Source organism: Erinaceus europaeus, chromosome 14 (assembly GCF_950295315.1).
Source record: "Erinaceus europaeus chromosome 14, mEriEur2.1, whole genome shotgun sequence".
Classification (NCBI taxonomy): domain Eukaryota; kingdom Metazoa; phylum Chordata; class Mammalia; order Eulipotyphla; family Erinaceidae; genus Erinaceus; species Erinaceus europaeus.
Genome location: NC_080175.1, coordinates 44,185,716 through 44,210,538, shown reverse-complemented (window position 1 = coordinate 44,210,538; position 24,823 = coordinate 44,185,716). Strand labels below are relative to the sequence as shown.

Below are 24,823 nucleotides of genomic sequence, written 5' to 3'. Positions count from 1 at the left end.
CTGCACACTGGACTCTCGGGCTAATAGGCTGTGGGAGAGAGCATTTGCATCCTTTGCTGCTAGGGTGGCAAGCGGGTCCTGGCCTCTAATTTCCTCATGTGGCAAAGGTTGCATATGAGTGCAGACCTTTTAGGAACACTAACGATAACCTGACGTAGGGAAGTTTAAGTCTTAGAAAATATGACTGAAGAAATAGCATTACCTAATTAATAGTTAAATGTCAGAGGAAGTGGACGGAATCACTTGAACTGGTTGTTTGTTTTGCTGCCATGGTTATCACTGGGACTCTGCACCTTCACAATTCCTCTCCCAGGGGACTTTTTTTTTTAAGAGGGAGATAGAGCACTACATTTGAGCCCAAAGAACACCAGGGGAACTCCATGGGTGGTGGGCTATTGCTGTGGTGTTTGCACTTTGAGCTGTGTCTGCCTTCTCTCTCAAAAGAAAAGAAGAAAATTGATCTGGAGAGGCAGGCCACTCACCAGTATTGTGCATATTGGAAGCCCAGGTGCTCCATTAAAAAGGAAAAGTTTCTGTTGAAATTCTCCCCCCCCCAGGGTTATTATTGGTGCTCGGTGCCTGCACTATGAATCCACTGTTTCTGGAGGCTGTTTTTTTCCCCCTTTTGTTGCCCTTTTTGTGTATCGTTGTTGTTATTACTGTTTTCGTTGTTGTTTGGATAGGACAGAGAGAAATCGAGAGAGAGGAGAGAAAGATAAGACACCTTCAGACCTGCTTCACCACTTGCGAAGCGACCCCCCTTGCAGGTGGGGAGCCTGGGTCTCAAACTGGGATCCTTACACTGGTCCTTTTGCTTTAAGCCTTGTGCACTTAACCTGCTGCGCTACTGCCCAGCCCCTTCTGTTGAAATTCTAAGGACACAACATTATGCCTGTTGTGACAGGCAGTATGTACACAGATCCCACGATTCCATCCAAACCCAGAGCCAGAGGTGTTTCATAATCAGAGTACAATGCGTGTGCTGTGTATTAATTCGTCCTTTCAACACCCTGTATAGAACATTAGAATTTCTGTAGCAGAGCACATGACTGTTCTCAGTGGGGTAGCCAAAGGCGATAGTTGAGCCCTCAGCTCTGTCATGTTTGACTACCAGAGGATTTCAGGTCAGGTATTTGGGAGTCATTTGCATTGTAAATAAGTGGCTGAGGACCTGTATAGGACACAGTGACTCCTAGAAGGCAAGTGATTGTAGGAATATGAAGAATTGGATGCAGATTAGGGCCCTGCACATTTTTTTGATTGCAGAGCATGTATCCCAGAGCTTTACTAAGTCATCTGTTTTGGGGCATTTAGGTTGTTTGCACTCCTTGGCTACTACAGAGAGTGAAGCTATGAACATAGAGGTACACATATCCTTTTGAATTAGGCTTTTTGTCCTCTGGATATATGCCCCAAGAGTGGTATTGCCAAGATCATAAGGTATCTCCGCTTTCATTTGTTTAAGGACACATCCTACTGTTTTTCATAGGGGGGGCTGTACCAGTTTGCATTCCCAACAGTGTGTGCCACATCCTTTTCCTCCACACTCTTGCCCACACTTGTTATCTCCTGTTTGATGAAGTTGGCCAGTCTCACACATGAGTAGCACCTCATTGTGGTTTAATTTGCATTTTCCTAATGATGAGTGATGTGAATCTTTTCTGTGGGCTATCTGAATGTCTTCTGTAGAGAACTGTATTTGGATCCTTTATTTTTTTAATTGGGCTTGTTTTGTTGAGCTGTATGATATCATCTTAAGTTTTCATATCAATTCCTTGTGATCTGCAAGTATCTTCTTTGAGAGAAAGAGTGACTCTTGCAGGTGGGAACTGAATATTTTAACTCAGGTCCTTGTACCTAGTAACATGTGTGCCACTGTCTGGCCCCTGGACTCAACTCCTTCCTTCCTTCCTCCCTCCCTCCCTTCCTTCCTCCCTCTCTCCTCTTTCTTTCTTTCTTTCTTTCTTTCTTTCTTTCTTTCTTTCTTTCTTTCTTTCTTTCTTTCTTTCTCTTTCTCTCTTTCTCTCTCCCCCCTCTCTCCTTTCCATTTCTTTCTTTTACAGTCAGTGACTGGGGAGGTAGCATAGTGGCTAGAACTTTGGACTTGTAAGCATGTGGTCGTGAGTTCAGTCCTCAACTTCACATACACCAGAGTGGTGGTAGTGGTGGGATGTGTGTGTGTGTGTGTGTGTGTGTGTGTGTGTGTGTGTGTGTGCGCGCGCGTGCGCACGCATGTGTGGTTGTCCTGTTTTGTCCCATGTGCACACTCCTCCATAAATTAACAAGAGTCCAGAGAAAGTTGTTAGCTGGTGAAGCATTACTTACATGCTTGCTGGTGAAATAGCCCACTTGAATAATGCATTGTTTTGCCATATGCACTACCCATGTTCAAATCAAGCCTGCCCCTACCGCTGTGTGTCTCTTTGCCTCTCTCCCTGTGACTCTCCTTGTCTGTCTAAAAGAGACGGTAAGAAACAAAGAGAAAAGGCACTGTAAATTTATATTACATCACTAATAAAATTTCAAAAAAGAGTAAGATTGAAAAAGAAGAAGAGGAGGCACCACAGCACTGCTCCACCATTCATGAAGCCTCCTTTTTGCTTGCTGCTCCATGTGATGCCAGAGGCTCACACCTGTGTCACACCTGGGGGAAAGTGCACTCTACCTGGTGCAGTAACTCCCAACGCCTACTGCTTGTATCTGTTTTAGAATTCCTTATACACAGAATCATGTAATATTCACTCTTCAATTTGACTATAAGTTAATTTGGGGATGGGGTGGGGAGGGGCACGTCATCACCTTGGCTTCACTGCTCTAGGATTTTTCCAAATAGACAGTCAGGAAGAGAGAAATAGATAGCACCGAAGCTTCCTCTAATGCAGTGGGGGGCTAGTTTCAAACCTGGGTCATACATACGGTAAAATAGCTCACTGTCCAAGTGAACTATTTTGCCAGCCTACGTTAATATGTTTTTTCAATTCATCTATCTTGCTTGCTGTACTCTATTCAGCTATTACAGGGCCCTGTGGCAGTTTTCAGTTTGGACTGTTTGAATTGTACTGCTGTGAAGCAATCTGTGTGGGCAGATTTCCCTTGGCCAAGTATCTAAGAGTGAAGTGTATACAGTTGTTGAATACGTTTTCCCATGCTTGTTGGCCATTCCTGCAACTCCTTTGGTGAAGGACTCTGAGGCCATTTTGCTTAGTTTTTTTCAGGGCGTGGTGGTGAACCCAGGGCCTGTGTATGCACAGTGCTACCCAGAGGCCTCCAGCCAGCTAGCACAGGCTGTAAACACTGTGGCCTCGGGTCTCTAACTTACCCAGACCATGGGTTAGCTTTCGTTTCTGCCACTTGCTGCTAACTTCCTTCACTCTGGAAGCCAGGTGATGCAGTAACATCGTGGAGGGCATTGCTGACCTGAGCTCCAGGTGAAGAAACTTAAGGCTCAGCTCTCTGTCCTCCATGCCTGACTGCTGACAAAGATAACCTACTGTTGACTCTCAGGACTAGAAAGGGGAAAAAAAGACCAATGGTTAAAAAAAAAAAAGGTGTGCATATGTGTGAATATCTCATTTGAAATGTGATACATAGTCTCCCAAGAAGAAAAGGAATCCAGTACAGAGGATACTTTACAAATCTAACAGCCTTCTGATGCGCTGCCTGGTGTGGTGAACCCCAGAACTGGAGGCAGCTACTGTCCACACATGTCCTGGAGGAGAGTCAGGAACTGGTGAGAATTGCAGTGAGGTGACATTTTCTTTTTTTGTCTCCAGGGTTATCACTGGGGCTTGGTGCCTGCACTATGAATCCACTGCTCCTGGAGGCTGTTTTTTCCCTTTTGTTGTCCTTGTTGTTTATTGTTGTTGTTATTGTTGTTGGATAGTACAGAGAGAGATGGAGAGAGAAGGGGAAGAGAGGGAGAGAAAAAGATAGACACCTGCAGATCTGCTTCTCCGCTTGTGAAGCGACTCCCCTGCAGGTGGGGAGCCGGAGGCTCAAAACTGGGATCCTTAGGCTGGTCCTTGCACTTTGCACCATGTGCGCTTAATTGCTTTCTTTTTTTTGGTTTTAATTTAGATAATGGCTACAAGTCATTTCTGCTTTATATTGGTGCTGGGGATTGAACCTGGGACCTTGTAGCTTCAGACAAAGTGATTTGCATTACCATTATACTATCTCCCCACATCCTTTGAAGTTGTCCTTGGAATTTGGTGTCATCCTGAAATGTCAGACTTTCACAGAAGGTTGTGTCTCAGAGCAACTCCTTTCAGTGATCATCTAGCTTGTCAGCTGAGCTTCTGTAAAGTGTAATCAGAAAAATGCCTGGGAGAGTAAAATGGTTTCCAAAGACTTTTCCTTGTCGTGTACTGTGATGGAAACTGTGGTTTCTAATATGGGCTTAGCTGGCTGGCTTCACAGAACTTTGTGCTTCTGACTGGGGGGAAGGGCGCATGACTAGAACAGAGAATCTGTTTTCACAGATCTCCCAGATGTTAACATTTATCACACTCGGGTTACCTTTTTGAGAGTATGTTAGAACAATTTTTAAGAATATGTTGCCTTTTAATTTTATTTATTTTACCAGAGCACTGCTTAACTCTGTCTTATGGTGGTGCTGGGGATTGAACCTGGAGCCCCTGATACCACAGGCATGAAAGTCTTTTTGCATAATCATTATGCAGTTTCCCCAGCCCAAGAGTATATTTCTTTTTAACTCTAAAATATTTCCGTATCTGTCTCCTAGTCATGCTCTGCCATAACCACACCACCAGTGCCAGTGCTGTGTAATGAACCCCAAAATCTTATTATTATCAATCTCCATTATTGAAGAAACAGGGCCCTTTTTTGGGGTGGGGCTCCATCTTGCATTACATACTGTTTAGTTTGCTCTTTGATTGTCTTCTGTGTTATTAGGTGTTTTGAAAAAAGGCCAGTCACTTCTAGGGGCCAGAATGCAGCTCAGCCCCAGCTGTTGGTATTGCTGGGGATCAAACCTGGGACCTCTTGTTTTTTTGTTTGTGTTTTTTTTTTTTTTTAATAAAGATAGAAATTGGGAGGGGAAGGGAGACAGAGAGACAACCTGCAGCACTACTTCACTAGTTGTGAAGCTTCCCTTCTGTGAAACAACCCATTTCAGTGTACATGTACCCCTACCAATGTTCTTTTTTCTTTTCTTTTTTAAGTTTTTATTTATAAAAGGGAAACACTGACAGGACCATAGGATAAGAGGGGTACAATTCCGGGAGTCAAGCAGTAACGCAGCAGGTTAAGCACACGGACCGGCATAAGGATCCTGGTTCAAGCCCCTGGCTCCCCGCCTGCAGGGGAGTCGCTTCACAGGTGGTGAAGCAGGTCTGCAGGTGTCTTTCTTTCCCCGTCTCTGTCTTCCCCATCTCTCTCTGCCTTATCTAACAATGACGACATCAATAACAACAACAGTAGTAACTACAGCAACAATAAAAAACAACAAGAGCAACAAAAGGGAAAATAAATAGATATAAAAAATATTTTTTAAATCCTGGGAAAAAAAAAAGAGTGGTACAATTCCCACCACCGGAAATCCATCCCACCAATGTTCTTGTGCCTCTCCCCATCCCTTTGGTGCCCATCATTGTTTCACAGAGTCCAAGAGACAGTTTGTAAAAACCCTGTTTCTTGAAGTATAATCAGTATGACATGTGCAGAAGAGTTTATGCCCAGGATGGGTGGACAGCGGAGCTATTACACAACGGACTTTCATGTCTGAGCCACACACTGTAAGACAGCCAGCGCTAAGCAGTACTCTGGTTAAACAATAAAGAAAAGCAAGGAAGATACACATTTCATATGTATTGTTTTATTCTGCCCCCAAGGTTATTGCTGGGGCTTGGTGCCTTCACTAGGAATGCATCCACTGCTCCTGGAGGCCACTTTCCCCCATTTTGTTGCTTTTGTTGTTATTGCTGTTGCATAGGACAGAGAGAAGAGAAAGATAGACACCTGCAGACCTGCTTTACTGCTTGTGAAGTAACCCCCCTGCAGATTCGGGGCCAGGGTCTTAAACCAGGATCCTTACTCACTCCAGTCCTGTCACTTCACACCATATGCACTTAACTCACTACACTACTGCTCGGCACCCAACTCAGATGAATTTTTATGAAGAAGGATTCCCTCGTGTTTTCAGAATCCAGGTAAAGAGAGTAGGGCCAGAAGGGTGGGGGATACAGCATAGTGGTTATACAGAGACTCATGCTTGAGGCTCAGAAGTCCCAGGTTTAGTCCTCAGCAACACCGTAAGGTAGAACTGAGTAAGGGTCTGGTGAGAAAACAAAAATCAGGACCAGGAGCAGGCTCCCCCAGTAGAGTGCACGCTTTACCATGCACAAACCAAGATTGGAGCCTTGGCATCATATTGGAGCACCATGTAAAGGCAGCCAGTGCTATGGTGTCTCTTGTCTCTTACCTTCTATCTGGAAAAGAAAAAAAAAATAGTTTGCTAGAAGTGGAGATATGCTAGTTTGTCCTGGAACCTCACCTCTCCAGAGCCGTACTCCACTAGGTAGGGGAAGATAGAAACAGGCTGGGGGTATAGATTGACCTGCCAACACCCAGGTCCCGAAGAGAAGCAATTACAGAACTCCTACCTTCTGCACCCCCAAATAATTTTTGATTCATACTCTTTAAGTGGGAGAGAAGTGATAGGAAGAGGATAAAGGGGCTCTGAACTCCAGCTCCCTTGGGACCCGGAGAGAGGGGAAGAAAATGGGAGGAACATTTGGATGTAGTAATATGGTTGTGTGTGGCTTGGCGGGGAAGAGAGGATGGGACCTCGAAGAAAAAGGGGGCAATTATATATATAAATGTAGACAAATAGTTGTAGAGATGATAGTTAACCCATGTTTGCAACCTTAGGAGAACTGCTGTGGTTTGCAGTGGAGGGATTGGGGATTCAGAACTCTGGTGGTGGGAACAGTATGGAATTATATCTCTATTGACAAGTATTTTTTTTTTGTTTTGTTTTTTAAATATTTATTTTATTTATTTATTCCCTTTTGTTGCCCTTGTTGTTTTATTGTAGTAGTTATTGTTGTTGTTGAATAGGACAGAGAGAAATGGAGAGAGGAGGGGAAGACAGAGAGGAGGAGAGAAAGATTGACACCTGCAGACCTGCTTCACCACCTGTGAAGCGACTCCCCTGCAGGTGGGGAGCCGGGGTTTGAACCGGGATCCTGATGCCAGTCCTTGTGCTTTGCGCCACCTGCGCTTAACCCGCTGCGCTACAGCCCGACTCCCCTTGACAAGTAATTTTGTTAATCAATATTAAATCACTAATAAAATTTAAAAAGTGGTGGAGTTGTGCAGGTAGGATGCTCTGTGGCAACAAAACTTGTCAGGATACCTGAGTAGCTTTTAAGTATGAAATATATATATATATGCATATGCATGCCTGAGGGGGAAAGCTTCAAAAGTGGTAAAGCAGTACTGCAGGTATCCTCTCCCCTATCCTCCCATCTCTGTTTCTGATATATATATATATATATATTTCTCCCCCCCAAGGCTCATATCCACAAGACTCATAAGAAACTCTCTCTTTAATGGAAACATAAAGGCTGTTGTCACCTGTTGGGGGCAGGGTAGGTGGCAGCAGTGTCCAGTGATGCCAGGTTGTACTATAGTGAGGCCATCAGCCGCTGGACTGATAGTGTCTTGCCTTGATTCAGACACCAGTGTGTGCTTGAACACGTAGTTTACAGATGTCACTGGTGTCACCAAGGTCACCATAGTTAGCCCCTGTCACCCTCTTTAATTGGAGGGCAGTGAGATGGGCATGGGAAGGAGCCTCTCCATATGGTGGACCTGCACCCAGGGCATGACTCAGCCTGGTCTGTGTGTAAGATGCTCAAGGTGGCATTTGGGAACATTTGAGCTGGGAGAAGTGTGGCCCTGATTTGTGACAAGCAAAACACATACCCTGCCATTCCCCTCCCCATCAGTGTTCCAGCAGGAGGGGAGTCCCTATTTGCTGTGTGAAGCATTTCCCCTAGGACACAGTGAGCATGGGCAATCAGCACGTCCTGCTCCTCTGTGTGAGGAGGCCACTCTCTGGAAACTCAGGACAAGAAGCTCCAGCTGGGTCACAGGGGCCCACGTGTAGCAAAGCATTAATATCTTGGTGGGATTAAGAGTACTTTAGACTTTTTAAATGTTGCACTGGGGTCTTGAGCATGCTGGGCACTGCTAATTGACCTTCCCAGTCCTATATTCTGGAGGGGGTGTGAGAAACCACAGCACTACTCCATCTGCAGAACGCTAGAAGAAGAAGAAGAAGCCGTGTGGACCTGGGGCTTGAATGCAGGCCGGACATGGAAGAGGCAGAGCGTGTGATCTGTCTCCTGGCCTGTTCTTTTCATGTTGGTCACATCAGAACAATGGATATATATGAGCTAGCTATCCTCATGGCACTTTGAGAGGGACATGCATTTATGGGTGAAGCAGGCACAGAGGGGTCACTTGAGGATGGAAGCCAGCTGTGTGCCACACGCGAAGCCTTTTCTGTCACCCACTTTCCTGGTGAGGTAGGAATGGAGACAGCATGTGAGGGTAGGATTAAGTGCTGACAGGCTTCTGGTAAGTGAGTGCTGACGCGTGCTGTCTACTCCTGCAAGGCACATGGCCCCATGCCACCCCGTGGCTTAGGTGACTTCTCTGGGAAAGAGCTCCAGTTAGTCAAGAGAAAAACTAAGACACCATTTGCACACAACTGTGCTGCAGAATGCTGGCATTTCACCATGGCAGCTTTGTTTGGCACTTGCAGACTGCTTAAGCTTGCTCAAGGCTTCATTTTACCCTCTGGAGCAAACACAAAGTTAGGACCACTTACCCAGCATTCTTACCTGCTTCTGAGTTGCATTAATAGGTCCTGGTCGGGAGTCGGGCTGTAGCGCAGCGGGTTAAGCGCAGGTGGCGCTAAGCACAAGGACCGGCATAAGGATCCCGGTTCGAACCCGGCTCCCCACCTGCAGGGGGTCACTTCACAGGCAGTGAAGCAGGTGTGCAGGTGTCTCTCTCTCTCCTCCTCTCTGTCTTCCCCTCCTCTCTCCATTTCTCTCTGTCCTATCCAACAACGACGACAACAACAACAATAAAACAACAAGGGCAACAAAAGGGAATAAATAAATAAAATAAAATATTTAAAAAAAAATAGGTCCTGGTCTTCTGACCATTTACTGCTTCTATTCAGATATTATAATTATCTTTTTTATATTTATTTATTTGATTAGACAGAGATAGGTTGAGATGGTAGGGGGAAATAGACAGGGATTGAGAAAGAGATACCCACAGCAATTGCTTACCACTCAGGAAGCTTCCCCTCTGAAGGTGAGGAATAGGGCTTGAACCTGGGTCCTTATGCATGGTAACGTGCTTGTTCAACCAGGTGCACCACCCACCCCCATAAATAAATATCCTCTGCCCCAGATTGTTTTTATTTTGAAAAATCATTGCCAAAAGTTTATATTTGTCTTATTTGACAGAGAGACATTGTGTGTAAGGGGGGTTGGGGTAGAGAGAGACACCTGCAGCAGCACTTCACTGCTCCACGATGCAGGTGAAGACTGGGTGAGGACTCTGGTCCTTGCACATAGTACCGTGTGTGCTTAACCAGGTGTGCCACCGCCTGCCCCCCAAGGCGTGTGCTCTTAACTCCCGATCCAGCTCCCTAACCTGTTTGCTACAGATCATGTTACACACAGGTTTACTGGCTCCATCTTACTCTTTGCTTTTACTCTTGTATGCCAGACAAAGTAGTCAAATACCAGACTTGATAATATGTGTTTGGCATCAGTACTGATAATAGTACTGTTTCCAGCAGGTTTCAGTGTTTGTAAGGAATACTCTTGGCCTTCATGCTGTGTTTTTCCTGACGTATCACTTGGCTCCATGGGTCCTGTCTTACTGTGACCTCTTGCCTGTGGTCCTGACTACTCCATGTCATTCATTCAAGAGCCTTGTGGAGAGGGGGAGGGCTGTGCTGACTTTGCTCAGGGCCCCACACAGGCAGACTTGCATATTCTTCCAGCAAGAGTCCCAGCCTGCTATTAAGTATGCTTAGAGATTGAAACACATGAAACATGACCCTTTTTCTTGAAAATGCAGTAAACAAAATCTATAAAAGCTACTAGGGTGCAAATAAATTTCTGGCTTTGCTTTTGATAGGCTGTGGCTCTTTGACCCTGGCTTTGTTTTCAGTAGAGACATTGGCATCTTGTTGCTGTGAGGTGGGGTCCACACTGCCCCACCACACAAAGAAGGGTAATGATTTGGGCGTGTAGGGGTGTGGGTATTCCAGTATTTTTATTCATGCCTTGGTTTTTGCTGGTGTGTCTTTGTAGTTCTGTGCCATGTCAGAGTGTAGGTCTGCCTGATGACGTGTTTTCTTGGAGATGCAGACCTCCACTTGGAGTTCTTCAGTAACATGGACAGTCTCTGGGGCCACCTTTTTGGCACCATGTGTTCCGCTTAGCTCCTGGCCACATCTTGTCTGCTCTTGAACCCCTGGTTTTGTCATTTCAAAAATGTTATCTACATTAAATCCTGCAGGTTGTAACTTTTAGGAGCTGGATTTTTTTTTTTTTTAATTCAGCTGAATACCCTGCTGACTTGCTGCTGTGACCATAGATTGTTCCTTTTGTCACAATCATGCTCCATGGTGTGGGTAAACCACTTTCCCATCGAGGACTCTGGTAATCTAAAGGATTATGAATAAAACTGCTGTGAACCTTCAGGCTGAGCCTGTGTTCATGGCTCTGGAACATATTCCCAGGGATGCATCTGTGTTGTCATATATAATACACGGGTGTTTGACTTTATGAGAAATGTCAGATTCATTTCCCAAGTGTCTCATGGTGTTGTGTGCCTGCCAGCAACATAGGAGGCGTCTGTTTCCTTCCCCACATCCTTGTTTCCTCCAAGCTAGGAGTTTTGTCTCCTGTGTGATTCCACTGCTGCCATTGAACTGTCTTTTTCCTAAATAAAGAGGGAGAGAGAGGAGGAGAGCTATCATAGCATTGCTCCACACTTCATGAAGCTTCACCTCTGCAAGATACTTCCATGTGGTGCCTGAGGGCTTGAACACAGGTCCTTGTGCATGGGAAAGTGCACTCCCCTGGGTGAAGCGTCACCTGTCCCTCAGCACTTTATTAGGGCACTGGTAAACAAAAACATTATATAGACTGGTCAAGTAAAAAAAAAAAAACAAACACTTAGTAGACTCAAACTACTTAACTGTGTTACTATTTAACCTTATTATCTTTCCAGCGTACAGCTTAGCTCTGCTTCATGGTGGTTCTGGGGATTGAACCAGAGACCTGGTACCTCAAGTGTGAATGTCTGTTGCATTACTACTTGTGTTTAGCTCCTCAACTCATGTTTTAGATCTTACAGTAGATTTAAAACAGACTTAAATACTTCTTAGTATGCATTAGCCCTTTCAAAATAAATGCTCAAATGTATCTGGGTCACTAAGCAACAGACAATTTTATGCCTCTTATTTGAAAGAGAAAAATAAGTCCATTAAAGGCTGTCACCTATTTTCATTGAACAAATGAGCCAGGGAGACTAGGATTTAGGGAAAAGGATTGGTTTATAATTTAACCCTGTTCACCTTTAATATGGCTTTCATGTCATGATTCAAATATTTTTTTAAGTTTTTTTTAATATTTATTTATTTTCCCTTTTGTTGTCCTTGGTTTTGTTCTTTTATTATTATTATTATTTTAATTTTATATTTATTTATTCCCTTTTGTTGCCCTTGTTGTTTTATTGTTGTAGTTATTGATGTCATTGTTGTTGGATAGGACAGAGAGAAATGGAGAGAGGAGGGGAAGACAGAGAGGGGGAGAGAAAGATAGACACCTGCAGACCTGCTTCACTGCCTGTGAAGCGACTCCCCTGCAGGTGGGGAGCCAGGGCTCAAACCGGGATTCTTATGCTGGTCCTTGTGCTTTGTGCCACCTGCACTTAACTTGCTGAGCTACAGTGCCCTTGGTTTTTTATTGTTGTTGTTGTTGTTGTTAGATAGGACAGAGAGAAATGGAGAGAGGAGAGGAAGACAGAGAGGAGGAGAGAAAGATAGACACCTGCAGACCTGCTTCACTGCTTGTGAAGCGACTCCCCTGCAGGTGGGGAGCCAGGGGCTCGAACCGGGATCCTTATGCCGGTCCTTATACTTTTTGCCATGTGCACTTAACTCACTGTGCTACTGCCTGACTCCTGATTCAAATACTTTTAAACAAGCAAAAGCAAAGAGGTGTCATGAGCAGTGGTGAGGTACTGTGATCTCTTTCTCTTGTACTCACTCTTTTTCTCCCTGGAAAAAATGAATAAGAGAGTCCATGAAAAAAAAAAAATTAAAAAGTGGTATGGAATTGTACAGGTGGGAAGTCCCAACTAACTAACCTCCAGTGGTTAAAAAAAAAAATAGAATGCAGTCTTGAAATGTCTTGGTTATGGTTTCATTTATTAATCAACTCCTTGCAGGGGAGGCCAACTGAAGTGGCTTTCACAATGGCTCTTCCTCCAGACGAGACTCTTGTATCAAGGGCCTCTGTGTCCTACTCTGGTGGGACCCTTGTCCTCCGGTCAGCAGATAGTGCTGATAGTTGGTCTTTCTTTTTCAGGTGCACCTTCAGGTTCCCGAGCACAAACATCAAGATCACGTTCACTGCCCTGTCCAGTGAGAAGAGGGAGAAGCAGGAGGCACCCGAGTCTCCAGTGAAGCCCGTGCAGGCCCACATCTCACCCCTGACCATCAACATTCCAGACACCATGGCCCACCTCATCAGCCCCCTCCCCTCCCCTACAGGAACCATCAGGTACTTTGCAATGGGTGGGGTCACCATGGATCAGGAGACTGTGTGCTCAAAATCTCAACTCCCGATTTGGGATTTGAGAGGCTGTCCTACATCACAGCAGTGGGAAGGAACACTTTAGAGGAAGAGGTGGAATGCTTACAATATCATTGCACGCCGTTCTTCTCCTTCATTGCAAAATGAAGCCCAGATGTCCCTGACTTGAAACTGGAGGAGCAGATGATTTATCCAAGACCATATGGCCTACGATCTGATACAGGTTTTAATTTAAATTTTGAGTTTTTTAGTTTGGCTTGGTGAGTTGAACTGCAGTGAGTTGAAGTGACAGGCTGGTATTTGTCATGATGTTGTAGAGAAAACTGGCCCTCTCAGGCAGGGACACCCTTTCTCATTAGTAGAACTGGGACCCAGCACCACCTCCTGCCAAGCACTGAGCAGACAGTAGCTAAGGGTCAGGGCCCTGTAACCCTGAGTTCTAGCGTAGGTTCAGTTGAGGGGTGTGGAGAGAGTGGAGTGCCACTGTGGTGTGGAGGCTCAGGTCATCCTTCGATGTTTCTCTGGCTTAAGAAAAGTGGGGAGGAGCCTGGGAGATAGCTTACCCAGAGGAACACTCTTCTTGCCATGTACGAGTTCCTGGGTTTGAGCTCCCACATCACGTGGAATCATTGTGGATAGTAGAATGGTGCAGTGCACATGTCTCCCGTCAGTCTGTCTCTATGATAATGCGGGAGTGAAATGGGAGGCTACTTAGTGGCATCTCTCATAAATGTGAGAGGCCCTGGGTTCTTTTTTCCTGGAGCTGCATGAAGTTTGAAAAAGTGGATATGTGTTTGAGCACCTGCTCAGCTGTTAGGAACATTAGATTAGCTTCTCCCGCTGCTGAGGTGTGTCCAGGAAACATGCTATGTATGGGAGGTAGGGCAAGACTGGGCTTGTCTGCTTGGAGTGACAAGTCTAATCCTCTTCTCCCTTTCTTTCGCCAATGAGAGAGACACAGAACCAGAGTGTCACTCTGGTATTGCTGGGGATTAAAACTTCAGCCTCATACTCGCACGTCCAGTGCTCTGCCTGCTTCACAACCTCTTCCAGGGAATCTCCCTCTTTCTTACTTAAAACCTAACCATGGGGAGCCGGGTGGTGGCCCACCAGGTTAAACCACATTTTAACATGTGCAAGGACCCAGGTTCAAGATCCTGGTCCCCACCTGTAGGGAGAAGCTTTACAAGTAGTGAAGCAGTACTGTAGGTGTCTCTCTTTCTCTCTCCATGTCTTCCCTTTCCCTCTCAATTTCTCTGTCTCTACCCAATAAAGATAAATAATTTTTTTTAAGTATTTAAAAAAAAACAACAACAGTGAGGACCAGGGAGATACACAGTGGTTTCAACCACAGACTTTCATGTCTGAGTTTAAACTTTAGCACCACCGTAAGTGAGAGCTGAGCAGTGCTCTGGTAAAAAAGAATGTCACCCTCATCAAGTCTTCCTCTGTGACCGTTCAGTTGAGGACCAGACCCTGTCTCTCCTCTGTGATTGGATTTGTGAGACTAGTACCTTGTAAGGTAGAACGTGTGTAAGTAAATGAAAGGGCCTGTAGCCTGCTTTCTGCAGAGTGCTGTGTACAGCCTGTGCAGAATTCTGAGGGCAGTGGGGAGAGTTGCCTTTACCTAAAGGGCAGGGTGGATTGCAACAACCTCAGGAACGTGAGAAGTTGCAGAGACCCAGGAGAGGCCAAGGAGTGTATGTGGAACCTGGAGGTTTGGGTCTGCTCTGGCCCAGCCCCTCTTCATCCTGTGCTCCATTTCCAGCATCCTGGCACACTCAGGCCATCCTCTGTGCTAAGTAGTGCAGCCCTATGCTAGGTGGAGTGGAGAGGGAAGGCTCACAGTTGGAGCCTTCATCCAGGCAGCCATGCACTCTCACCTCTTCCTTGTGTGAGCCATTTTTTTTGTTTGTTTATTTATTTATTTATTTATTTTTCTTTTTTTTTTAATTTCTTTATTGGGGAATTAATGTTTTACATTCAAAGTAAATACAATAGTTTGTACATGCATAACATTCCCCAGATTCCCATTTAACAATACAACCCCCACTATGTCATTCATCATCTTTCATGGACCTGTATTCTCCCCACCGACCCACCCCAGAGTCTTTTACTTTGGTGTAATACTCCAATTCCATTTCAGGTTCGACTTGTGTTTTCTTTTCTAATCTTGTTTTTCAACTTCGGCCTGAGAGTGAGATCATCCCATATTCATCCTTCTGTTTCTGACTTATTTCACTCAACATGATTTTTTCAAGGTCCATCCAAGATCGGCTGAAAACGGTGAAGTCACCATTTTTTACAGCTGAGTAGTATTCCATTGTGTATATATACCACAACTTGCTCAGCCACTCATCTGTTGTTGGACACCTGGGTTGCTTCCAGGTTTTGGCTATTACAAATTGTGCTGCCAAGATATGTGTACACAGATCTTTTTGGATGAATGTGTTGGGTTCCTTAGGATATATCCCCAGGAGGGGAATTGCAGGGTCATAGGGTAGGTCCATTTCTAGCCTTCTGAGAGTTCTCCAGACTGTTCTCCACAGAGGTTGGACCAATTGACATTCCCACCAGTAGTGCAGGAGGGTTCCTTTGACCCCACACCCTCTTCAGCATTTGCTGCTGTTACCTTTTCTGATGTATGACATTCTCACAGGAGTGAAGTGATATCTCATTGTTGTCTTGATTTGCATTTCTCTGACAATCAGAGACTTGCAGCATTTTTTTATGTGTTTCTCGGCCTTTTGGATCTCTTCTGTGTGAGCCATTTTAATGGAGGTTGTAAACACAGTTCTGTAGTCCTCCTTGGTCCTGTTCTCTCTCCAGGTCTTCAGTAAGCACTTGTTTTTATCTGTGGGTGTGTATGCTGCTGTTGTATCTTCATATCTGAGTTTAAGGCATGCTTAAGGTGGAGACAGAGCAGGTTTTTGTTTGCTTTTAAGGTGAAATCACCATTTTGTTGTTATTATTATTATTATTATTATTATTATTTTGTCCCCTATTGTTGCTCTTGTTTATCATTGTTATTGCTGGTGGTGGATAGGGCAGAGAGAAATCGAGAGGGAGAAAGAAAGATAGACACCTGCAGACCTTCTTCACAGCTTGTGAAGTGACCCACCCACCCCCCACCCCCACCCCCGCAGGTGGGAGCCGGGGGCTTGAACCAGAATCCTTACACTGGTCCTTGCACGTCACACCATGTGTGCTTATTAACCCACTGTGCTACCACCCCAGCTATGCTTTTCTGGGGAACCTGTAGGAACCCCACCACAGCCTGTCCTCATCCTTGAAGAGTTTAATGATTATGTGAGATGACACCTGTAGCAGCAGACAGTGCTCTGCTACTTGGGTGATCTAAAAGGTCACAGAGTTAATGAGCATTTTTCCATAGAAAATGCTGAGTGTCACTTTTTAAACTTGTTTTTCAGAAATCAGACCTATTCTCAAGCACAATGTGGTAGCCTGATGGAAACCATTCTTCTTTTTCACAGTGCTGCAAATTCCTGCCCATCCAGCCCCCGGGGAGCAGGGTCTTCAGGGTACAAAATGGGCCGTGTGATACCATCTGACCTCAATTTAATGGCTGACAACTCACAGCCAGAAAATGAAAAGGAGGCATCAGGTGGAGACAGCCCAAAGGTAAATGTTTTATAGCCTGGAAAGTGACTGTGGCATGGCTAGCTGTCCACACTCAGTGTCACTAAGTATCCCCGCAAAGCCTTCTGGGATCAGAAGCCGCATCTGGTAGGTGCAGGGCTGGCTTTGGCATGTCTGTTCAGTGTTTTCTCCATGTTGGGACTTTACAAATGCATTATTTGTGTTACTCAATACCTACCTCTTCCCAGTGGTGGGAACAAATAGGCTGGGAGAACAAGAGAACCAACCTCGTCCTCAGGGATGACATCCCTGGTGTCCCAGCCAACCTTCCTTCCCCTTCGGTGGGTCTGTCCTTTCTACTTCAGCTCTTTATTTATCACTAAACAGCATCTAACTAGATTGTTCACTTTAAACTTCGTACTATAGAGTGTTCTGTATTAACGCATCCCTTTTGCAATTTATTGTCTGTATTTTGCCACTCCCCCCCCCCCCTTTTCCTAACCAACACACTGCTCAGCTCTGGTTTATGGTGGTGTGGGGGATTGAACCTGGAATTTCAAAGCCTCAGGCATGAGGTTGTCATTGCATAACCATTAGGCTCTCTAAGACCCCTGCCCTTGTATTTTGGTTCCTCAGCTCAATATGTACATCTCCCAATTTATAATTGGGGGTCCCTTGTACCCCTAGGGGGCTCATTTACATGTGTGTGTAATTGTCATAATTACAAGGAGCCACTGGCATCCTTGCGTAAACCAGCACAGAGATGCCCATGGCGTCTGGCAAGCACGTAAGTCCCTCAGGACACACCTTTCCCGGGCCCAGTGTGGGGAGTCCCAACTCTGGCTCGTGGTGCTCCTCTCTATGGTCCGGGCCCCTTGTGCTTATGAATCCTTTTCATGGCCCTGGGGACATGTGGCTCTTCCCCGACACTGACCCTGCCTGTCTCTTCACGACCACCAGACTCAAGACAGCCAGAGGCTAAGGTTTAATGTGCACAACCTCCAGCAATCATGGAGTTAAGCAGCTCTTCTCTATTCTCTTTTTCTTTTCTGCTCATTCCTGCCACTGGACGTCAGTAATTTTAGTAATTTGGATTTTAGTAATTTGTTTTCATATTGCTGTATACCTTTCCACTTGTTTCCCCTAAATTTTTACAGATATTCTCTAGTTGAATTATATTGAGAAAATGAACCATTTTTTAAAAATCTGAATTTAGTAATTTACTAAAAATTTCTAACATCATTTCTCTATATCTTAAATACAGGATGATTCAAAGCCACCTTATTCCTATGCACAATTAATTGTACAAGCAATTACAATGGCTCCTGATAAACAGCTAACCCTCAATGGCATCTATACGCACATCACTAAAAATTATCCGTACTACCGGACTGCGGACAAGGGCTGGCAGGTAAATTCATTCCAGTTTGTTAAGAAATACTTTATCACATGTTTTCTAGATGGACTGAGAGGAAAGTGTTGGACTAGCCCAGCACTGCATACTGAAAGCAGAGAGGGAAATACAATGATTCTGGAAGAAAACTAGATTCCCTTTTCCCTGTCATGGTCTCCTGCGGCAGAGCGGCATAGATCATTGCTTCCCTTGCCCAGTGCAATTCATTTCATATATCTGGAAGAGTCCAGGATCCAGCCCACTCTATCTCCCTTACCTGTGTTTGCAGATATGGTTTTCAAGCAGTTTAACTTAGGAACTTTCTTCAAGAGGTTTCTTTTTCCATTGGCCAATGAAATAGATGGGAGTGACATTCCCTGTTTAAGTTGGAAGGTGCACTTACCTGTCCACCTGGACCTCCCCAGAGGGCACTGAAACCAGTACTTAGCATTTTTGTGTGATTTAAGTCTTAAAGCTTTACATTGTGTGACTTTTTCTTGGCCATATGCATGGATGTATAGCCATAGCCCCACTATGGGAAAGGACAAGCTTGAAACTATTTAAAAAAACTTTGATAAAGGGGGCCAGGTGGTAGCTCACGTGGCACATAGTACAAGGACTGGTCTGGTATAAGCATCCCGGTTCAAACCCCCGGCTCCCCACCTGCAGGGCGTTCGTTTTACAGTCAGTGAAGCAGGTCTGCAGGTGTCTTATCTTTTGCTCTCCCTCTCTGTCTTCTCGTCCTCTCTCGATTTCTCTCTGTCCTAACCAACAACAACGAAAGCAATAACAACAGTAATAATAACGGTTAAACAAGGGCAACAAAAGGGAAAAAATAACCACCAGAAGCAGTGGATTCATAATGCTGACTCTGAGCCCCAGGAGGCAAAAAAAAAAAAAAAAGACTGATAAAAAAATGACAGAAGGATGGAGGCACCCACTTTAATGATCTTTGAGCTCATTAGGCAACCAGGAAAGTGTACAGATTTCTTAGTTGCCCCCCCCCCCCCAACTGCAGTGCTGAGTGTGCTGGGAGATGCACCTGAAACCCGGTTTGAAGCCCAGCACCACTGGAGAGCATTGTAGTGCCTCTCCTCTCCCTCTTTCCTGCTCAAAATAAATAAATATAGAAAACGGAGCCAGGAAAACCCCCTCAGCAGTACTGCATGTAACAAAGCCCCAACTGATCCCCCAGTACCAGTACCACACTGGATAAGTGAAGTCATGGGAAATAGTTCACCTGGTAGAGTAGCTTATCAGGTGCAAGGAAACTATTATTCTAGCATCATATGGGGACATCACAGTACTAAGGAAAGCTCCTTGGATGGTGGAGCAATTCTGTGGAATCTCTCTCTCTTTTAATTTATTATTGGATAGAGACAGAGAAATTGAGAGGAGAGGGAGATAGGGAGACATCTGCAGCCCTGCTTCACCACTCATGAAGCTTTCCCCTGCAGGTGGGGACCAAGGGCTTGAACATGCACCCTTGTGCATTGTAATGTGGGTGCTTAACCAGGTATGCCACAGCTTGGCCTCTTGTGGCCTCTTGTGGTATCTCTTTTTCTGTCTGTCCGCCTGCCTGTCTGTCTGTCTCTTCTCTAATGGGGGGGGGGGAGGTTTGACCAGGAGTGGTGTTATTGGGCATGCTCAAGGCCTCATTGGTGCATAATACACTGCTGGGAGATAGTTCACTCTATAATCATGAATGACACCTATGGGGAGACTGCTCAGATGATGGGGCAGTGCTGCGGTGTCTATCTGAATAAAATGAATGAAAAGGTCAGCCCAGAAACAGTAGAATTGAGCTTGTGAGTGGCCAGGTGGTGGCGCACCTGGTTAAGCACACATACTAGAATTGAGCTTGTGGGACACCCCAGTGCCACCAAAAAACAGTGTATGTGTTCTCGTTCTCTCTCTTTTTTTTTTTTAATTTTTTTTTATTAATTTTATTTTTGAGAGAGATGCAGAGAGTGAGACACACACACACACACACAGAGAAACACCAGAGCACTGCTCAGCTCTGGCTTATGATGGTGCGGGGGATTGAACCTGGGACTTAGGAGCCTTAGGCATGAGAGTCTGTTTGCATAACCATTATGCTGTCTCCCCCACCCCGTTCTCTTTTTTAAATTGCCATTATTTATTGGATAGAGACAGCCAGAAATCTAAAGGAAAGGGGAGATAGAAAGGGATAGAGACAGAGAGACACCTGCAACACTGCTTCACTACTTGCAGAGCTTTCCCACTTCAGGTGGGGACCAGGAGCTTGAACCCTGATCCTTGAGCATTGTAACATGTGCGCTTAACCAGGCGCGCCACCACCTGCCCCCCCCACACACCCCTGCATGCACGTACAGCATATGATCTGATGCTCAGCCATCTCCATTATTTTTCTTTTTTCTTTTTTTTTTTTTTTTAAAAGATTTTATTTATTTATTAATGAGAAACATAGTTTGGAGAGAGGGGTACATGTGCTTCCAGGGATCGAACTCAGGACCTCATGCTTGAGAGTCCGATGCTTTATCCACTGCACCACCTCCTGGACCACCCATTACTTTTCAAGTGGGGGAGTGGCACCATAGCACCACTCCACCATCTGGAGCTTCTGACAGTGTTGCTGCACATGCAGGTGGCTCTGCATGGTAGGGTGCCCACTCTGCTGGATGAGCCATCTCCAGACCCATGCATTTCACTTCTTTACGAGAAAGACAGTACAGTACTACTCCTTATACATGGAGTTACTTTTTATTTTAATTTCTTATTGTCTTAAGCAGTGCCAGAAATTGAACCCAGTCCAAATCTTCATGAACTCAAATTTAGGTACTTTTCTTCTTAGCCATTCCCTGGCCCTTCTTTGAGTCTTAATGAGCAGTCCTTTGACAGAAAGAACTGGGAGGTGCCTCAGAAGGTAAAGCTACAGCACCACACATATAACCATATTCTCTCATTTTGCTTTGCCTCCAGGGTTATTGCTGGGGCTCAGTGCCTACACTACAAACCTACTGCTCCTGGCAGGCCCCTCCCATTTTGTTGCCCTTGTTGTTATTGCTATTGTTGTTGGATAGGGCAGAGAGAAATCGAGGGGGGCGGTGGCGAGAAAGACACCTGTAGACCTGCTTCATAGAGTGGTGTTCTACCCACTTCTCTCATTAAATTAATCTCTCTTTTAAGAAAAAAATGTATTGACTATAACCAAGTGCTATGGTAGGGTTACCAGTTTACATGTCTATGAAAGGTAAAGTCTTCTGCTTCCAGATACATAGATATGTCATGATCCAAGTAGTCTACTAACCAGTTCTGAATATTTTCGTCATTAGTCATATCAGGGAGGGTACAAAGGCCAGCCTTCCTTTCTGGCAGCCAGGTGCCGAGCCTCTATAGGTGCCAGTGAGGAAAGCACAGAATTTGGAGAGTGCCTTCATATCTGGCTGTTGGGCAGGCTTTGTTTTTAGGTCCCTGGGCAGGGCCTTGCATGATTCCAGTGCTCTAGGCTGATTCCCCCCCCCCCCATTCATTTTAGAGACAGAAAGAGAGGGCAGAGAGAAGGTTGAAACACCACAGCACTGCCCCACCATCCATGAAGTGCTCTAGTGCCGGCTATGGCATGAAACTCGAATCTGGGTCCCCAGACATGCTATTGACCATGTGCACGTACTCTAGTGGGTGAGCTGTTTCCCACCTTAACACATGGCGATATCATTTCTGCCATATGTGCCCTCTTTTAATCTACAGGGTTAAGTGGTACTTCAAAGACAACGAAAGAGTCACTCAGATAATACCTTAGTCCGAGTCCCTGTGTGCAAGAAGCAGCTCATTCACAGCTTCGCTTGAGGAGAAGAGGCTGATGGTTCAGCAAAACGGTTTCTGAACCTGGCCAGATGCTCAGCCGTATTTTTCCTTACAGTCTTACTTCCATGGGGTTCCTGAAGCCATTTATGTGAGGACTGGTTCTGAGCACACAAGGTTTTCTTTTAATTTTTTTTTAATTATCTTTATTTATTGGATAGAGACAGCCAGAAATTGAGAGGGAAAGGGTGATAGGGAGGGAGAGAGACAGAGAGACACCTGCAGCCCCGCTTCACCACTCGCAAAGCTTTCCCCCTGAGCACACAAGGTTTTCTCCTGCAGTAGAGGATGGAGGCCAGAGGCCTGTGGTTAGGGGTAACCTCTCCTGGTTGCCTTCTCTTTAGGTCAGCCTCCCTCATGTATCCCCCATCTGGGCACATCAGTCGGCACTGCTGCTAGCTCCCAGAAGTTGAGTCACAGCCCCTCGGAGCAGAGTGGCAGACAAATTGCAGTGCTCTTCCCCAGCCCCCCCAAACTGACATTGGCACTTGTTTGTACTGAATCATCTGTCTTCTGCCTCATCAAGGTCTGTTTCTTGCCTGTGCAAAGCTGCTCTATCAGGAAGGAGTTTGCAGCTCCAGCCCTCTGTTAGTTTATGGATGTGCTGTGTTCTCGCCTCCATCTGCTCCCAGCATTGGCCTGCATGTGCTTTTTCATTCTGAGACTGGCCCGAAAGTCCCCCTGTGAGACATTACATTTCTTCTTTGGCCTTCACTTTTTTTTTTTTTTTTTAATATTGTCTCATAAAAGAGCCAGGTCTTCCCCTTCCCCTTGGGGGGTGGTAGAGGGGCTCTGTTAACTAGAGTAGCCAATTGTAAAATGTGCGATTTCAGACTTCCTCCTGCCCACACTGGGTTTTCTTTGGGGGGGGGGAACAACACACTTGATTGGGGTTGGTGAAGGTGGTACTTGAGCCAGGCACCCCCTGACTAAGAGGGTGTATGCTGGTACTCCTCACCGGGCCTAGCTGTGTGAACAGTTGTATGTATGTCTTGACTGATTTCTGGCATTTTGCTTTATTTTTGCCTAGAAGACCTTTTAGATTTATCCAGAGGAGGAAGAGTCTAGAATAAAACAAGCAGGTTAAGAAGGCATTTTTCCTCCATTTGGTTTTATATTGATACCAAAACATTCTCTTACAATTTTTCACAGCACAGAATTGAGGTGTCTTTTGTGAGTGAAAAGTCGAGTTGAGTTCTTGGCCAGGAGGTAGCTCACCTGGTAGAGTGAGTGGGACCCCTGGCTTGAACTCTGACACCACATGGAAGCATCTTGTCATAAACAGTGTGTGTGAGAGAGGAAGAGAGAGAGACACTCTCCTTCTGAAAGGTCAGGCTGGTTTCTAAGTCACCAGCACTCTGCACTTCCTTCCCATGCACTGACCTCTGGAAGGGTCTTCTGTTTCCCTCAAGTCCTTAGTGCTCAGTACTGACTGGGATGAGAACACAGACAGACAGAAGCTGCCTTGGAGGACAATATCTCGCAGCATGATAGACAGGGAGATGGATACTGGGGAGCAGCCACACCTCCCAGATTTGAAGAAATAAAGATGCTCAATAGTGCAGCAGCCTTTTCTCCTCCTTCCCCCTCCCCTCCTTTCCCTTTCCCTCTTCCTTCCTTCCTTCCTTTCTTTCTATCTCTCTCTCCTTTCTGTTTGGTTTTTTTTTTTCCCTCAGAACCTTCCTTATTTATTTATGAAAGGGAGAGAGACAGAACCAGAGCATCACCCTGGCACATGTAATGCTGGGGTTTGAACTGGAGACCTTATGCTTGAGAGTCTCATGCTTTTTCTCCACTGTGCTACTTCTCAGGCCACGTTGCAAATTTATTTTTTAAAAATAACAGCCTTTTCTCTAAATACTTTATAACAGGTTCCAAGTAGTTGGAATGTACACACATTTGACTTTAATGTACTATGTAGCTTGGTTTGAGTGAATTGCAGACTTTGAAAAGATGGTCACTTGATTTTACTTGCGTTTACATTAAATCTCTGATTGTTTCCTCATATTGGGTTATTGGAAAAGTCATGACATTTTTATATATATAAATAAAAATGTGCCATCACTTTTCCAACAACTCAATATTCTGGAGTCTTCTGAGTTGGAAAAGTGCAGGGAGCCATTTAAAATCTGAGTATCATTTGTTCTTAGGGTTGTCATGAGCGCAGGAGGAAGATCAGGAACAATTATGATGGCACAGAGTGGGTTCTGTTAGATTTTTCTGAGCAGCTCCTTAGGGTTAGGGTTAGCATTGGCCTGCTCACTAAAGGTTCAGTCCTTGTGTCTGGACCCTGAGGCAGTACTTCCTGCTCCACAGGGAGCAGAATGGTCTTTGCAACAATTTCATAAATCACAGTACAACAGAGCTTGCCCTTGTATATGGAAGGTTTGGGGCAGGCAGCCTTTTACTATGAGCCACCTTGGTTAGTATAGTGCTTATGCTGGGATGGTTGGTTCTGAAGTAATATGCAACACAGTTTGATTCTGACTACTCAGGAAAATTTTGTGGCCATTCTCTTAGAGGGTTCACTGGGAAATGGTCTTCGGATGGCCGGCCCCATTTAGGAACATCGCCACTTGAAGTCTTAGTAGTTGGATTTTAAGTGTTCATATAAGTGCATGAATGACTTTCATTCAGCTTCTCTGCTCTTTTGGAGGGAGCCAGATGGGGTTTACTACCAAAAGTTACTAAGCTTGCAATGGGGTATTTTCTTCTAAACGTTATTAGCATGAGCCTAATTTTATATGGTCAGAATATTGGGCTAGGAGTAGTGAGGTAACTGCTTTACACGCTTTAAAAGTGAATAGTGAGGCTCAGGTGAAAAGATGTACATGGAAGTGCTTTGCAGAGTGCTCTGTTGTTGGAAGATGGTTTCACTAATATTTCTCATTATTTTCTTTAAATATTTATTCCATTTTTGTTGCCCTTGTTTTGTTGTTGTAGTTATTATTGTTGTTACTGATGTCATCATTGTTGGATAGGACAGAAAAATGGAGGGGGGGAAGAGAAAGACAGGCACCTGCAGACCTGTTTCACCGCTTGTGAAGAGATTCCCCTGCAGGTGGGGAGCCAGGGGCTCGAACCGGGATCCCTACGCTGG

The 24,823-nt window shown here is 45.1% G+C and overlaps 1 protein-coding gene across 2 annotated transcripts in view; it reads left to right on the top strand.

The window, feature by feature from the left end:
• Positions 1 to 24,823, top strand: part of FOXK2 (forkhead box K2) — a 67,054-nt gene that overhangs the window by 29,751 nt on the left and 12,480 nt on the right. For both annotated transcript variants that reach the window (XM_060171694.1, XM_060171693.1), the window contains exons 2-4: positions 12,657 to 12,851; positions 16,379 to 16,526; positions 17,749 to 17,895. In XM_060171694.1, coding sequence (XP_060027677.1) covers positions 12,657 to 12,851; positions 16,379 to 16,526; positions 17,749 to 17,895 — 490 coding nt within the window. The remainder of the gene's footprint in view (positions 1 to 12,656; positions 12,852 to 16,378; positions 16,527 to 17,748; positions 17,896 to 24,823) is intronic.